Below are 16,597 nucleotides of genomic sequence, written 5' to 3'. Positions count from 1 at the left end.
ACGATAAGACACTGAAGTCACTGACTGTTCCCGTTGTTCATGTTCCTTTTGTATGTAGTACCCCCCTTGTCTGTAGTTACCAACGTTGTGTAAAATGAATGGATCGTTCTCACCTCGCCCACGCTCCCTGTTTCTCTCTTTCGCTTTGCTCGAAGGCAGCCTTCGATCGGGCACGATCTCCTAGGAGGAAGAACGCGCTCGATAATTAATTACTTTGAGCGATCGCGGCCCGTAGATCCCAACCGCGTGCAACCTCCACCTCCACCTCCACCTTCTTCTCTTTTACCTTTGCTTCTTTCCATCCACGTTTTTCTTATTTCACTCTTTTCGTACCAACCCATTCTCTCTCTCTCTCCTTCTTTCTCTTCATTCGTTAGTAGTAGTAGTGGTAGTAGTAGTAGTAGTAGTAGGCCAATTTGTCAGGAGAGTCACGCGTTTTCTTCGAAAGCCACCGACAATAAGCAAAAAAAAAAGGAGGGGAGGAGGTCAAACGGGAGGTAGGACACCCCCCTGTGTGTGTGTGCGTGCCTTATTATTATTCCGCAAAGAAACAACAAGGTATACATCCTTTCTCTTCTCCCTTTTCCTTTACTTCTATCGCCATAGATTCTTCTTGTAACCCCGCAGAGAGACACGCGGATATTTTCGCAATACTAATCGTTACTTGTCCCATCTTTCTATTTATTTTCAACGCGACCATTTCTTTCTTGATATAGTTCATTAGGTAGATACCCAATAAGAGAAGGATAGAAAAGTATATAGAAAAAAATATATACAAGTATATATATATAACATCAAACGAATCGATCCATATCCATTCTAGCATCCTAACCGTCGAGCTCTATTTGTAAAGAGACACTTCAGATGGTCGAGACGAGTTCTTGCCACGACGACTTATTAGCATTCAACTTAGGAGCCACACGTTAGTTCGCTAGTTTTATTTTTATCTTTCCTCTACCAGCATGCATGCATGCAAGCAAACAAGCACGCGTCATTTACTACTACTATTATTACTCATAGATATAATGTTTTTCTTTGTTTATCTACTCCCTTTCAATTTATCATTTCTATCCGAAATTGAAGATAAAACAAAAACAAGTGATTCCGTGAAACGTGTTAAAACCTAAATCCCACGGTCGTGTGTATCCGAACCAATTAACTCGAGAATGCATTATCTAGAACAATTCTCTGTTGAGAAAGAAGAAGGAAAACATCGTCATTCGAATGGGATCGTCGATCTTACGTAGATTTTTCGGAGGCATCACGTACCGGATGGCCCCCCACACACACCGGGTGCTGCACCTGCCAGGTCATTAGGGTATAAACGGCAGGTAGAAAGGTGGAAGATCTGGAACTCTCTCTCTCTCTCTCTTTCTCTCTCTCTCTCTTTTGCTTTGAAAGAAGAGCGACACGATGCCAGTCACTCTCTTTCAAAAGAAAGAGAGAGAGAGAAAGAGTGGGGGAAAAGGAGATAGGAGATTGTTGGGCGAGGCTGCCAATTGGAAGAGAGTATAAAGGGAGACCAAGATGAAACGAAAGGATGAAGAAGAAGAAGAAGACGAAGAAGAAGAAGAAGGGTATACTAAGAGGAGGACCAAGAGAAGGAGGGACCCGTCACGAACTGCGGGCTAATTGTCCAAGAGATTGCTCCTGCAGCCTGCTGTGCAAGCGTACTCGCGTTGGTTGCTGCTGTTGCTGTCTGTCCTGCATGTTGTTTCCTCGACCTTAAAGCAACTTCGGTCGCGTTCTTCTTAAGATCTTGATTCCTCGGAAGAGATCGGGCCCGTCGTCTCTCTTTAATCTTACCTCCGCTAAACCTCCAGTGCTCAACAACAGCTAACTTTGTAAATCTTTAGTTTCTTTCTCTCTCTCTCTCTCTTTTCTCTTTCTCTTTCTTTCACTTTACTCAAGATAAAATGTTTTAAAGTCTGTTCAAATAATTCAAAGTAGTAGTATAAATTCTCTAAACTCTTGCTGGGTGTTCTTATGTAATATTATTATTATATATCTTGTATGGAGGAATTGTTTCATAAGTTATTGGTTTTTAATTGTAATCATCTGTTTTAATAATTGTTAAATATTTAACACTAGATTTACGAATTGAGCCAATTTGACTCATTGAACATTTGATTATTTTATATATTTATAAAATTTAAATACTATTTTTTGAAAACTTATTGGTTTTTAGTTACGTAATGAAATATACATAAATATTAGTTCAATTCCTTTACTCAATCCTTTATTCAAACAATGTTATTACGTCATTAAAAAATAATGAACAAAACATCCGTAAATCTAGTGTTAAGAATATAATAGTATTAATTATGTATTTATATGGGAGTTGGGATTTACTATTTTCTAACAATTTAAAGGTATTTTATTAATATATTCTACCCTATTCTAATCCGTGAACACATGTTTGCTAAAATCTAAAAAAAAAAAAAAATGAATACAATATCATACATAAAAGTGTTTTAAATCTATCGATTATTGAATACAACTAAATTAATGATCTAATAGTTTATTTTTCTAAGGATAGAAAGAGAATCTAACTGTAAGATATTTCGAATCAGACAATTTGATTTTATAAGAAGTAGAAAGAGAGATGGTAACCGTTCGAACGTGGTGGCACGTCGAGAAATACGATAAATCTTTGCGACGCAAACTGACTCCGGGCGTTCTCGCCTAGGAAAGTAAGATAGAAGAGAAGAAAATAAAAAAAGAAACGAAACGAAACGAAACGAAAAGAGAAGTAGTAGTAGTATTAGTAGTAGTAGTAGTCAGAAGACTCTCAGGTATAGAAATGTTGTTGATGGTGGTGGGAGGGTGACAGAAATGTTCAAAGAAAAAGAGGGACGTATGGTGTCGTGCGGTAGGAAGCACCTAAGAAGTTTGCTCGTACGAAAGAACGAATGGGGAACGTTCGCTTTGAAATCGAAAGACGACGATCGATCGGCACGACGTTGCTCTTAGGATACTGCAAAACTTTTTGCTTCTATATATATGTATGTATGTATGTATGTATGTATGCCTCTTTATCTTTCTCGAATGTGTTTCTCTTCGTATTGGAATAAAACACAAATACATATACTAAAGAAATAACAGAGACAGAAGAGTTACGTTCGGTTCTAAAAGACCGGACGAAGATATCAGACTGGTATCGTTACTGCTTTTACCCGGAAGCCAATACACGAGAAGTTCCTCCTTTTCTTGTCTTCCGACGTGTGAAATATGCTCCCTGCTTTAAGAGAGAGAAACCTAAGTAATAGATATTCTTTCAACTTTTCCGATAGGGGTAATGTCATCGAAGATATATTGACTTTAAGTTCTCTTGCTACATATTTTCTTTAACAAGTTTCAATTTATCTAGGGTGAACTGAATAAATGGATATATACCATTTGTGAATCACAGGAATATTCGTAAAATACCATTGGCAATTTATATTGATCGATGGTTTCTTCTAATAACATAGTTTTCAATTTTTATACACTGATATATATATATATAAATTATATAAGTTTATATAACTAATATATTATATATTTATATAATATATTAATATATTAACACATTCGCAACCGCTGACGTGATTCACGTCATTCTAAATTTTAAAAATTTAATAAAACTAAATTTATTTTTAATTATTTCAATATAATTTTAAATAATTCATTATTTTTACCGGTATTCAGTATTAAAAAAGAAAAAAATGTGTCAGTCGCGAATGTCTTAATATAAGTTTAAGATATAAGTTTGGAAATTAATATTAATTTTATTATAAAATAAAATATAATTTTATTTAACCTTTAAAGAAAATTTTGGTTTCACAAAATATGCTTAATCGTCTTAAAAATATTATAAGATGCAAAGGAAGTATAATCAAACACTATTCATAAAAATAATATCAATTTCAAAGTTTAATAATACAATTTAAAAATCTCGCATTGTAAACAAAATAATAATAATATTTAATGTACAGATAGAAAAACGAATATTCTTATGACCAACTTTAAATTGAAAAAGTATCTCAATATTTCGTACAATCTTTATCCAATCGAAAGATAAAATATGTATCTCAAAGTAAAATAGAATGAAAATATACACGACATAGTATATTGTCTCGAGAACATAAATCAGCCAAGTGAAACGTTTCACCGATGGATATAGACGAGTAAAACTGAACATCTTTCTCTCTCTCTCTCTCTCTCTCTCTCTCTCTCTCTCTCTCTCTCTCTCTCTCATTCTAACTTCCATCTTACAAAGATTTACGAGGGAGGTGTACAGATATAACCAAAGTCTAATCGAGTGCTTCACTGAAATGATCTCCGCAAGGCCATTATCGTAGTATCGCTAGAAGGAAATCGAGGGATATAAAACCTTTCGGAACTAAAGAAGAATCCACGGAAGCGAATAAGGAAAGAAGAAGAATCAAAATAAAAGGAAGAAGAATGAAGAATGAAGAAACGAAGGAAGAAGACATAGAGTTAGTTGGTCGATAGCTTCAACTACCTGAACGATGTCGAAACTCTTTGCCACTGATGCTGCTTCTGCTGCTGATGCTACTGTCGAGTATAAACACGAACGAGATTCTATTTCTCTCTTTCTGACGAAGGCATCGCGTGTATACTCACATGTGCACACATGTTCTTTTCAAAGAGAAAGAAAGAGAGACCTAGAGAAAGAAAATACAGGAGAAGGAAAAAGAAATATAAAGAGAATCTGGTTGGTTGGTTGGTTGGTTGGTTGGTTGGCGTTAAGAAGAACCACGGGTTCTCGTTGGATGCTACGCGTCGAGTTTCGTCCCAATGATGGAGGCTCACGGCCAGTCAGCCAGTACTAATTAACCGAGGAATGCTGTATCTAGATTGAAATCTGGGTGACCCGACGCCCTGGGGCCGCCACCTTGGCTCAACCTCGTAAGCGTACCGGTAAGCTAGACTATAAGCTGAGTTTTAACTTGTTCGACTAACATCTACTACTATGTGTACTCTTAAAGAAACTCAGAGAGAGAGAGAGAGAGAGAGAGAAAGAAAGATAAAAAACTATGTGTACTAACATATACATAGAAACATAGTAAGAACTAACAGCTCTGTACGGTGTTAAACTATTCGAGCACGCACACCAACTCAAACTGATCATGTGGACGTGTTAGACTCTATCTAAGGATTTCTTCTAGGTGCCACGCCATTTCTTCTCCCCGTAAAATACCACTGGTTTCAAGCTTTTTCTTGCTCAACTACCAATAGTCCTCTTCTCGTTATTCTTTCTTCTAAAACTCTCCTCCATATAATATTTTGCAACATTCTTTTCAAATTTAAGAAGAAATTTCTTCAAGTTCCAGTTATATACGTAACGTTCAGTAATTCATGCCAAGCCTAAGGAATAATTGTAAATACGTGAAAGTAAATACCACATAGATTTTATAATGGATATAGGATCAGAGAATTGGGATCGAGAATCCGCGTGAAATTCTTGTCGTTCTTAATGAGATTCTTAGTTGATCTTATGTATACAATTAAATATTGTGTACATATACATATACTAAAACGCGGGAAATATAATTTGCTTCGGTAAGAGAAATAAAAGAGAGAACGCGTAGAAAAACGATTAGCCAAAGAACTAACGAAGCTGGTTGAGACTGAAGTTCTTCAATAGATATAACATATAGAATGGTGAAGTCAGCAATATACAGAGAACAGAGAGCAGCAAATCTTAAAGGTCACAATTTTAATCGCGATCTATACCTAATGTGCAACCTTTTGCGATATTAATCTCAACGTTGGGTATCTCTTGTTAGAAAAAAAAAAAAAAAAAAAACAAAAAAAAAGCAAAAACAAGGTAAAAAACAATAGGAAAGAAAAATATCAATGAGAATACAAAAATTATTTTTCTCTTTTCCCTTGACCCATTTGCCACTATTACCGTGACCGTAAAAAAATATCATTCAAAAGTTACCACAACTTCGAGATTGTTTAACACATTCACGACCGCTGACGTGAATTATTCACGTATTTTCAAGTTCTATTCCTAATTACCGCTGACGTAAAATTCACGTAGTTTTAAAATTGTACAAATTTAATATAAATACACTTTTAGATAATATTTAAAAATAATGATATTTTATTATTTAAATATAAATTTAAATAATTCATAATTTTTGCCGATACTCAGTATTTAAAAAAGGGGAAAAAATATGCCGGTCGTGAATGTGTTAAAAGGAAAAATAAAACGAGAAACTCATTGCTTTTCGTGCAAACATATTGAAAGAAATTATTTTTACGAGTACCCTGATAAATCGACAAAACTTGGACCGTTTTTTCATCGTCGTTTGAACAAACCGGATCGAAGTATTTTGGATTTCATATTAATTTCTCCTTCTCTCTCGTTCGAAATAAACTGATATAACGAACAGAATTTTATTACGAAACGAGCGTAAGAGAGCAAGGGATGCAGAGGTCGAGTTCCGAGAGGTGAATCGGTGTGTGTACCGCTTAGTTTTTTTTTTGTGTTCATGCGTCGACGAGCACGGGATCAAAAGATCAATGGGCAGATCGAGGAATTTAAGTATCGTCAGAAGTCACGACGTTAACTTTAGAGAGTTACACGACTTCTCGCCTATCCTTTTCTCTCTCTCTCTCTCTTTTCATTCATTTTTTGTTTTCCTTTTTTTACTACTCTCTCACCTTCACTGTTTTTCTACCGACGAAGTCGCACACACGTGGGGGTTTCCCGTTTATACGTACGTTCTCTAATAAGAAAACCGATTCATCATTTCGATTCCACGCCTCGATAAAAAGGTCGGAAATTGTACACGAGGCCTGTGGCTTGCTTGCTGGGGCCCCTCAACGTTGTTGTCTCGATAACGACGTGATAGACTGCCGTACATGAATCCGATCGGTAATGATCGGCTGCCAGCTTAACACAGCTAGAAATCCATTATCGTTTGCCGGTTTAGATTTAACCGAGATCTTTTACAATGCCAAGCTAAACTCGACCGAGAAACGTGACTTTTCTATCAAATAAATAACGCCCTACGGCAATATTCGTGAACCAGGCGACATCCTGCGTGTTTTAGAGCGTGACGTAACTAACATAACGTCAAACGAGGATAGAAGAGGGGACTGGAGGGAAGGTGAAAAGGAAACCAACACTATGATCGATATCTCTGATTATAAATTCGTACCAGGAGATATAATTCCATGTTAAAAGAAATCTTTTCACATATATATTACTTATATATATATATATATATATATATATATATATATATATATATTAAAAATTCAGTGTCACATTGTTGATTTCCAATGAACTTCGAAACTGAATAAATATTCGTAGGGGAGGGGGAAAAAGATCGAAGTAGAAAGAGAGAGAGAGAGAGAGTGAAATTGTGTTTCGACGATAGAAAGACATTGAATTAAACGCGTAAAATTTGCCATTAAAGTTTTAATATTCGTTGCAACGGTGTACTACTCGGAAGCGTAGAGGGTTAAGTTGTCACCGTAGCCATGGCATTGGCTCGTAAGAGGAAAGACGGGGATGGTGGTGAGGGAGGCATTAAGCGTGGAATCATCCTGAAATATGGCCAGATAAAAACAGCAGGCTACGACCTGCGAGACATGCCTGTAGTCAGGTCGGGTTACGCATTGACTTTATAAACGACTGATCCTTTCCTTGTCCTTTTTTTTTCCTTTTCTTTTCTTTTCTTTCTTTAGTTTCTTTCTTTTGTTATTTACATAAAAATAACTGGGTGTATTTAGATAAGGGATGATTTTTACATAGAAAAATAAATGAAATTTTGTTGAATATGAATACACCGAAACTATTTTTGATATTAGATGTATAATAATTAATATAAAAAAAGGTATCAAAAAATGAGAAGAAAATAACAAAAAAAAAAAAAAAACGATAATTAACTTAACATTAACATTATCAATGATAATTAAATTAAACGTTTCATTTGAAATATTATTACGATGTTTCATAAAGGAAAAAAAGAAAATAAGTAAAGCAGGTGCACAAGGTGGTGGTATCGATAAAAAAAAAGAAAGGGGGTAAAAATAAATGTTGAAAAGAACATTGTCTAGAGAATGTAATAAAGGGATAATATGAACGAAATCGGTCAATTTTCTTTTGGTTCTGGTGGTAAGAATTGGTTCGATGTTGGCCGGTTTTCCATACTGGAAAGGTGGAATACAACTTTGCGAGGAATATAACCTGCTGATGGTGGTGGTGGTAGTGCTGCCATAAGGCAGGCAAACGAAACGAGCGTGTAAACGTCGCGTATTTCACGCCAATGAAAACCGCACGGATCATTACGGGCACCGATCGGCCCTGTGAGACGAGGAAATTCTCTTCTCTTGCGGTCGTTCCGCATATACTTTGATATGTTTGCGTGAGTACATTAATAGGTGTATGTGTGTATATGTATATAACGTTACTAAGAATCACGACTCGAAGAAGAAAGAAAGGAAAGGGAAGGAAAAAAGGGGGTAAAAGTAAGAGATAGAGAAAGAGGAGGGTTTCGCATTTACGCCCACCGAATCGGAGGCAACACTTGAGAAAAAGATGACTGAAATAAAAAAAAAAAAACAAAAACAAAAAACAAAAGAGAAAGATAAAAAGAGAGAAAGGTATACCGAACTGGTATAGGTATACCTTTACGATACCGTCCTTCGCAATAAATGTCACGTATCTTTGACTAAAGAGTGGTAGAGTCCTTGGTGGCGCCCTTCGTACTTATTCGCGACGTTCTACCATTATTAACGAGACGACTCTGACTCTTTTGCTTACCCTTTAGTCGATTTCCGGGACGATAAAACATTCGTTGGAATAACTTTAGAAAATCGATACTATGTTCTACTACAATAAAACAAAATATCATACACATCGATTAACTTTGAATATGTGTAAATCAAAACGTTATTAGAAATTAGATCGATAGGATAAATGATTTATCTTACAAATTTGATCGATAACTCGTTAACTTATTTTGTATATTCTTATTGACATTTCTTTAGGGTAACAAACTAATAACTGAAGATAAAAAAGAAAAAAACCGAATTCGAATAAACGGGAGTTCGTATTTAAAATGGTAAAACGCGATCGTTTGTGAATAACATAGACACGATATCTGAATGAAGAAATAAAAAAGAAAAAGGAAGATGGAAAAAGAAAAGATAAGAAAGAAAAGAGAAAAGATCGGCAAAAGAGGTTTGGTGTCTCCAGATTAAGAGCGAGCTTGCGTTCCAAGGCGCTCGTAACGTCGCTCTAAGAGCCCGTACCTGTCCACGGGCCGGGTAATACCTGAAAACATGTCTCTATCACGAAGGAGAATCTTCTCCTCTTCTTCCACCTCGTCCTCTTTCACCTTCTTCCCGATGGTGGGTAACGCCTTCGCATAAAACCGACGTTTTATCCCGTCTCCAAGCGCCGCGACGTGTTTACGGCGTTTCTATAGTCAACGGTGCAATAACGAGAAGGAGGGGTGGCAGGGGGAGGGGGTGGGAGACAGAGTAGGGTAAGAGGAAATATTTTCACGGGGCGGCATTTAAATTAAACGAGAAAAGGAAAGGAATAAATGAGAAAAGAGAAAGAAAGAAAATTAAACAGACAGACAGAGAGAGAGAGAGAGAGAGAGAAATAAAAGTGGTGGCGCCGACTGATAGCAGCTTTTTCTGATCTTTTCCGGTTTCTCATTGATTATCGTACTGACTTAGTATAAAAATTATTAAAAAATGAAACTTATTGCAGGTATATGATATTTGAGATGTAATTGTATTATTAAATCAACATTTGGACTTTCTGATTTTGTTTAATAATTTTTGTTTTTAGAATGATAATAACTCTAAGTTGGTAACTTTCGTGTGATACAAAAAGGTTTATAAAAGAGTAAAATTGCAATTGATTTCAGTAAATCATTGGTCAAAGAATTAATTATAGAATAAATAATGATACCTTGGTGTCTTTGATATCAGAAAATTTCTCACAATATTGAAATAGATGATTATTGTTATTATTAATGGATAAGATAAAGTAACGTTTATGTAATGAAATTCAACGATTATCACTTCATCAACTAATCGTATAAATGACACTTATACTATTAGCATAATATCAATAAGAAATAAAAATCTAATTCGATCGAGTTGGATACAAATTGTACTCGTATGCATAATCCTTTTTTTTTATTTTGTTTTGGCTGTTAAAATTATATTTCTGACAGGAGGCTTATAGCAAAAGAAAAAATAAGAATAAGAATAAAAAGAAGAAGAAGGGCAACGTTTCGTATTCCGAACAACGTTTCTCGTTTGAATCGTCATACCGACACGCCGACGACGATCATGCGACAGTCACGCTTATGTTAGCAAGCGTACTTGGTAAGCAGACACCTACGTCCAACCAATGTCTTTTAACGATATACTCGAAAGTCACGAGTTCCTTTGATATTCGTTCTTTTTAACATCGATTGACTATATAGCAAAAGATATTCTTCTTCAAACAAAATAATATATTTCATTCGTACATTTGTATAAAAAAAAAAAAATAAACACAACAACAACAACAAACCCAATCACGATGAAGCTTGTGCGTTTGTGAAACATAGGAAGGGAAGTGAAAAAAAAAAAATCAGCTACTTTTGGTCGTAGTAAAAAATGTAAAATATTGTACACAATCTAAAATACATGAGAAGGAATATGCATCACGTTCTTACCGTTTGAGTAATGAAAAAAAAGAAATAGGATATTTTTATCATAGTAAAAAAGGACAAGTATTGTAAAGCTAAAATATATTTAAATGTTAAAAAAAGAAAAAAAAAGAAAAAAAAAAGAAAGAGGAATGTGTTACATTCCTGAATTTTTTTTCTTCAGATAACACAAAAAATTAATTAAGTTCGTGTGTGATTGTATAAGGTAAAAGAAATATCGATTAATTTTGTCGTAATAAAAAATGGAAAAATATTATTATAAATGAATTATTCATAAAAAGAAAAACAATTCAATAAAGTGTGTGTTTAAGTTACACATACCAGTATCATTTTAAAATATATGAACGAATTTTCATTTTATTCCTCTAATCTATGCCATGGGACAATAAATAATCGATTAATGACGTTGCTTCTCGGTTCTCACACTAGAGAACTTTCAAATAAATCGAATAGTATCGTTAAATTGTGACAGATATTGCGTAGAATGATGATCGTTTTATGACAAGTTTTCTTCTATCTTTCGTGACGGGAATGACAGTGCACAAATCAATAGAATATTATTAGCGTTTAATATACGCGACATTCTTTATTTTTCATCGACTAAATCCCATTTGGCTAAAGTGATACTCGTTAAAATAAAAAATAAAAAAAAATAGAAAATAAAAAAACCAATTGAAGGAAGCTACCAACCTAACCAACCAACGACATCGACAACATCCCTACAAGGAGTGATAAAGATCTTAGAAAATTCACGTCTCGGTTTGAGAGCTTAAGAGAAACCTTTACGACTAGATTATTCACGCCTGTGGATATCAACGGTGACAGTTGGAATCGTAATAAAAAATAAAAAAAATAAAAAGAACAAGGTTTATCTACGCGAGAAAGATATAATTTGCATTTTCATGGGGTAACGTGTGTCCCTCGGCAAAGATCGTAACAATCTTAACAAATATTATATATCCTACCATCGTGCAGACCAAGGAGGAAGTTGTTTCGCGTTAAAACTATCGATGTCTCTTCCGCTATTTCTAGACTATTGATTGGATCGTTAATTATTATTCGAAAAATATCTTTCTTCTTCAAGAGATATCAAATCGAGAAGATTTTATCTTCGACTTTAACCCATTTAGATTTCTCCGATACTCGTTTGAACAGAATTTTATCGAATTTTTCTTAGAAATATAATTAAAGATATGTCAGAAGAAAAAAAAACAAGAAAAAGAAAAGAAATAAATTCATTTAAGGGTTGGTTGCTCTGGGAGGAACGACCTGTAACCATAAATGATACAGTATAGAAACTCATGCATATTCAAAACTTTAACCGAGTATATGTATATACATATATATATACGTTAGTAAATTCTTTTTAATGAACTGCACCGTATATGGTAAGGATAGGTCTCAAATGGGTTAATTACATCTCGCCGATAATATTTCTCTTCATCTATTTCCTTCGATCCGACTAAGGAGTCCAATTTCTATTCGAGATCGATACACATACAGTAACGATCTAATGATTTTTATTATGCCACGATTGAAAAGCTACAAAAGAAAGAAATAAAAAGACGAACAGACAGAGAGACAGACAGACAGACAGGTAAGCAGACAGACAGACAGATAGAATGATTTCTTTAAAAGGTAAATCGTACGAGATGCACCTGCTTCCTTCTTTAGATCTTCGAGTTATCGAAATGCATCTCGACTTTCTATGAGGTGGATAAGAAACGTTATCGTTTTATCGTTCATCTTTCTCTTATTCCCATTTCTTTCTATTTTTTTTTTTTTTTTTTAGATTAGCTCGTTATCGACGTGTCTATCGTCTCCGCGATTTTATTTCTCTCTCTCTCTCTCTCATTCTTTCTATTACTTACTTTATTTCAGTTCTAATAATAATAATAACAATTGATCATTTCTTTCGATCATCTTCTCCCCTAAAGGTATAAGAATAGTTTATTTTCTCAACGATATAAGCGAATAAATAAATAAATAAAGATAGAAAGAATACAGAGAAAGAGTACAGCAACACATTCAACACAAGGTATTCGCACGGGGCAGCAATTAAGCGACGTGACGCAGCGTGATTCGAGGTATAAAAACGTCGCAGGAACGATTAAGGACTCCCCCTCCTCTCTATCACCTGTTCGAACGACAACAGGGGCGCCAAGATTCGTACTAAGCACGTGGCACGACCAACTTCCCTCTTCTCCCCTTTGATAAATCTCTTTCGACTTCAATCTTTTTAAATATACCTAATTTCTTTGAACACATTTGAAACTCCGTTTCAACTTCCCTTCTTTCTTTCCTAGATCTTGTTATGAATGAAAATGAACGAAGAGTTGTCAATTGTCACCTATAACTCAACACATTGAGTGATATTATGATTTTAGAGAAAGATTGTTGTGAAAGAAGACAAATAGTAAAACAAAAATTAGAAAGAAGAGTTCGTTAAGAGTGGAGTCACCCTGCTGTTTGAGAGACTAATAGGCAAGCCATTATGACGGAAACAGGAGCCGCCTCAAAATTGCACCAACAAGAAGATTCCTAATCGTGTTTTCTCAAGACAAAGGGCACTGGAAACATCACCAACAGCAACAGCAGCAGTAGCAGTTGAAGCAGCAGTAGCAACACCACCAACAGCAGCAACAGCAATAGAAAGAGAAGAAGGTACATCAAGCGAGAACGAGAAGAAATAAGAAACTAAGGTTAGTCGTGGAATAAGAAGAGAGAAAGAGAGCTGAGAAAAAGTGGCAGACCGCGTTGAGAAAGCCGCGTCCGAAGGTGGGAACAAAAGGCACCTCTACTTCTTCGACTTCTTCTTCTTCTACTACTTCTTCTTCATTCTCTTCTCGTTTTTCTTCGTCCTCTTGTTCCTCTTCTCATTCGTTCGTGGAGGCATTTGGCTTAGCGCATGCATCCAACTATCCAACTTGCCCCTTACAATCCATCCGTTGTGACTTCTTGCACGTATGAAAAACCACAAACCACCGACGTTATTTCGCGGCTGCGAACACGAAGAAGAAGTAGAAGAAGAAGAAGAAGAAGAAGAAGGGTCTCCCTTAGTCCCATTTCTTCGGTACTTCTCTTCAAACCAATGTTACTAACATAAACGGCAAAGTATTCTTCTTCTATTAAAGCTCAAAAATCGTCTCAATTTTGATAACGTTAAATAGTTTCTTTTATTTTTATTATTTTGTTTCGTACCTTTTATCAAATTACGTTTAATCATTTTTCTTTGTAGTCAAGTCTTAACGTGATCGAAATGCGATTCTGTAGTTTTGTTTGTTCGATGATACGTCAATTTTTGAGTTTAAAATTTTATCAAGAAACGATAACACAATGTACGTTCAATGAAATCCATAGAAAATAGTTATGATATAATCAATGATAAAGACACAACGTGTTTGTTAGATATCCTTCTACAATGTAAAATATCCACTCGACAAGTGGAAAAAGACAAGAAACAACGTTAACTAGTCAAGACACTACTTCGAAATCTCTCTTTCTTTATCTATTTCTTTCTTTGCTAGTTTTAAATGTGAAACTTAAGTACGGAAGATCGATAGCCGAAGCCAACAACGCAGTCGATGCTTTGTGGCCCATAAATAAGTCAATCGCGAATGGCAAGCTGCTAACACCGAAGACAACTGTCCGATTGCAAGAAGACACGCGTTTGTATTTTGAACGACAGCCAATATTTAACTCGTGTGACTATCTGAAAGAAGAGACACGACACTAGAAGAAAAAGAAGTAGAAGGAGGAGGTGGTGGAGGAGGATGAACAAGAAAGAACAACACTTACTTAATAAAAATTTCAACAAAAATTTACATTCCATTTCTTCTTCTTCTTCTTCTTCTTCGTCATGTTTAAGAAAATAAGTTTAACAATAATTTTTATATAAGAACGTAACACACAAAAAAGAAACGTCTGAAAGAACGTTCATGCGAACGATAGATAAAGAAGTTGCGGAGATGAGAAAACACCTTGTCGTAATCTTTCTGGCTCGATGCCGAGAACGTTTCTTATCGCAACGAGATATCGACCTCGTCGACTTTTATCGATAAAACTAACTTCCCGCATCCATAAAGTCGTTCAATTTCGTTCGACATTTTGAACAATTATTCTCCTCCTTCCTTCCTTCCTTCCTTCCTTCCTTCCTTCCTTCCTTCCTCTCTTCATGATATTCCTGAAGAAACTTGTATAACCATGGAAAAATATTTGACTCAAAAAATTGACGTTTGATTCGCTAGACCTAAAAGATAAGACTAAAGGATAAGAGAATGAATTTTTGTCTAGTTTCTTTTTTTTTCATTCTATTATTCAAGTGACTTCTCTAGCGGACTAACGTTAATCCCATTAGCGTTCCGTGTTAAGAATGGCATTTGTTGCACGTAGTCAACCGATACACCGTTCACCGATTACCTCGCCATTCTACCGCGACGAATTCTTTCAGTTAATCGCCGACGATCGTCTCTGACGCCAAATCACGTCGACTTACGTGACACCGAGTTGAAATTTTCTCCGAGTTTTTCTTCGTTGGATAGACGTGAACAAAAAAAAAAAAAAATAAATAAAAAAAAACAACAACCATCGAAAAGTTCTCTTCGTACGGTCATTTGTATCTCTAATATACCTGCTGGATTTTTTTTTTATATCTATCTTCGTTGAAAGTTCAGATAAAAAATAGAAAGAAAGAAAGAAAGAAAGAAATCGTGTAAGAGTTAACATAAAAGATTGAACTATTCGAAAATGGGGGAATGTCGGGAGTGGGGGAAATGTTCGAATTAAGAAACGGTAGGATCGACGATTAGGGTAGCTGCTATATTTCGGCTAGCGATTGGGTAGAGCTTTATTGCGAAAGAAATCTACCAGGTTCCCTCTTAATTAGAAGATACCGACGAATAACGGAGGTCGATCGGACGAGATAAGAAGGCTTGGAAGTCGCGGAAGCTAAGTGGAGGACCCTCATTCGCTACCGCTCGCCACGAAGGGTTCCTAATTGTCAAGATCGAGCTCCATAATTACACCCTCGGTGATTCGCTCCTGTCTCCTCTTGGCTCGCACCCTGGTACCATCAGCAACATCACAGCACTGGCTTAAAACCCGGCCCCCTTTTACCTTTTAGGAATTCTTCTTGGGTACAAAATGAAATCGCAAACGAAATTGGCTCGCGTTCATTTCGTACGGTAGTAGTTCGATTCCTTCTCTCACTCATTCAAATAAATAAATAATAATTAAAAATAAATTCGCGACTACCATCACTAACGTTTTATCATTGATTAGATAATTAGAGAAACTTGTTAATCATTGCAATTTGTAACAAGTAACCAATAGCAAAGAGAATATCAACTACTCCTACTGTTAAATTATTTTCGCGTTCTTTAAACTACACTCAAGTAAGTAGACGAGAGAAGAGGATTGGCATCCTGTTACAAGTATACGAGCTCGATATAATATTGTTGACGTGTCTCTACAAAGGCTTCCACAAGAGTAGTGGCCTTTCAATGGCGCCAAACATAGAGAGAGAGACGGTTTACCTCGAGTTGAAACAGATTTACGAGTTCTTATCGGCTGCCATCGGTGATTACGAGAGTTCGAAACGAGGAGGGATAACTAAACGTAACGAGATTCTTGCCGATTGACGAAGAATAACAATTTTAAAGAGCAACAAAGAATGTGGATAAGAACAAAAAATAAATAAATAATAGTATTTCTTTTTGTTTTTGCTTTTGGTATTAAAAAACTCACCAGTATAACACCAGGCCGGCCAGACGACAGGACTTTCAGTGTCCAACTCCCTCATTCTCTCAGCAACCCTCGGACATCTCCACTCCTTTCGACGAGATTCTATGTCGAGAATGTTCACAACGATATCCGAGCCCTTTCGGCCCTTC

General features: G+C 35.7%; 1 protein-coding gene across 1 annotated transcript in view; it reads right to left on the bottom strand.

Moving 5' to 3' along the window:
* Nucleotides 1–16,597, bottom strand: part of LOC107071993 (uncharacterized) — a 97,312-nt gene that overhangs the window by 77,611 nt on the left and 3,104 nt on the right. The window contains exon 1 of the mRNA XM_015331524.2: nt 16,452–16,597. This exon is cut by the window's right edge and continues 3,104 nt beyond it. Within this exon, the coding sequence (XP_015187010.2) occupies nt 16,452–16,506 (55 nt within the window). The 5' untranslated portion in view covers nt 16,507–16,597. The remainder of the gene's footprint in view (nt 1–16,451) is intronic.

This window comes from Polistes dominula, unplaced genomic scaffold, assembly GCF_049000335.1.
Source record: "Polistes dominula isolate Pdom_NZ unplaced genomic scaffold, Pdom_raw_medaka contig_79, whole genome shotgun sequence".
Lineage (NCBI taxonomy): Eukaryota > Metazoa > Arthropoda > Insecta > Hymenoptera > Vespidae > Polistes > Polistes dominula.
This window is presented reverse-complemented; position numbering and strand designations above follow the sequence as displayed.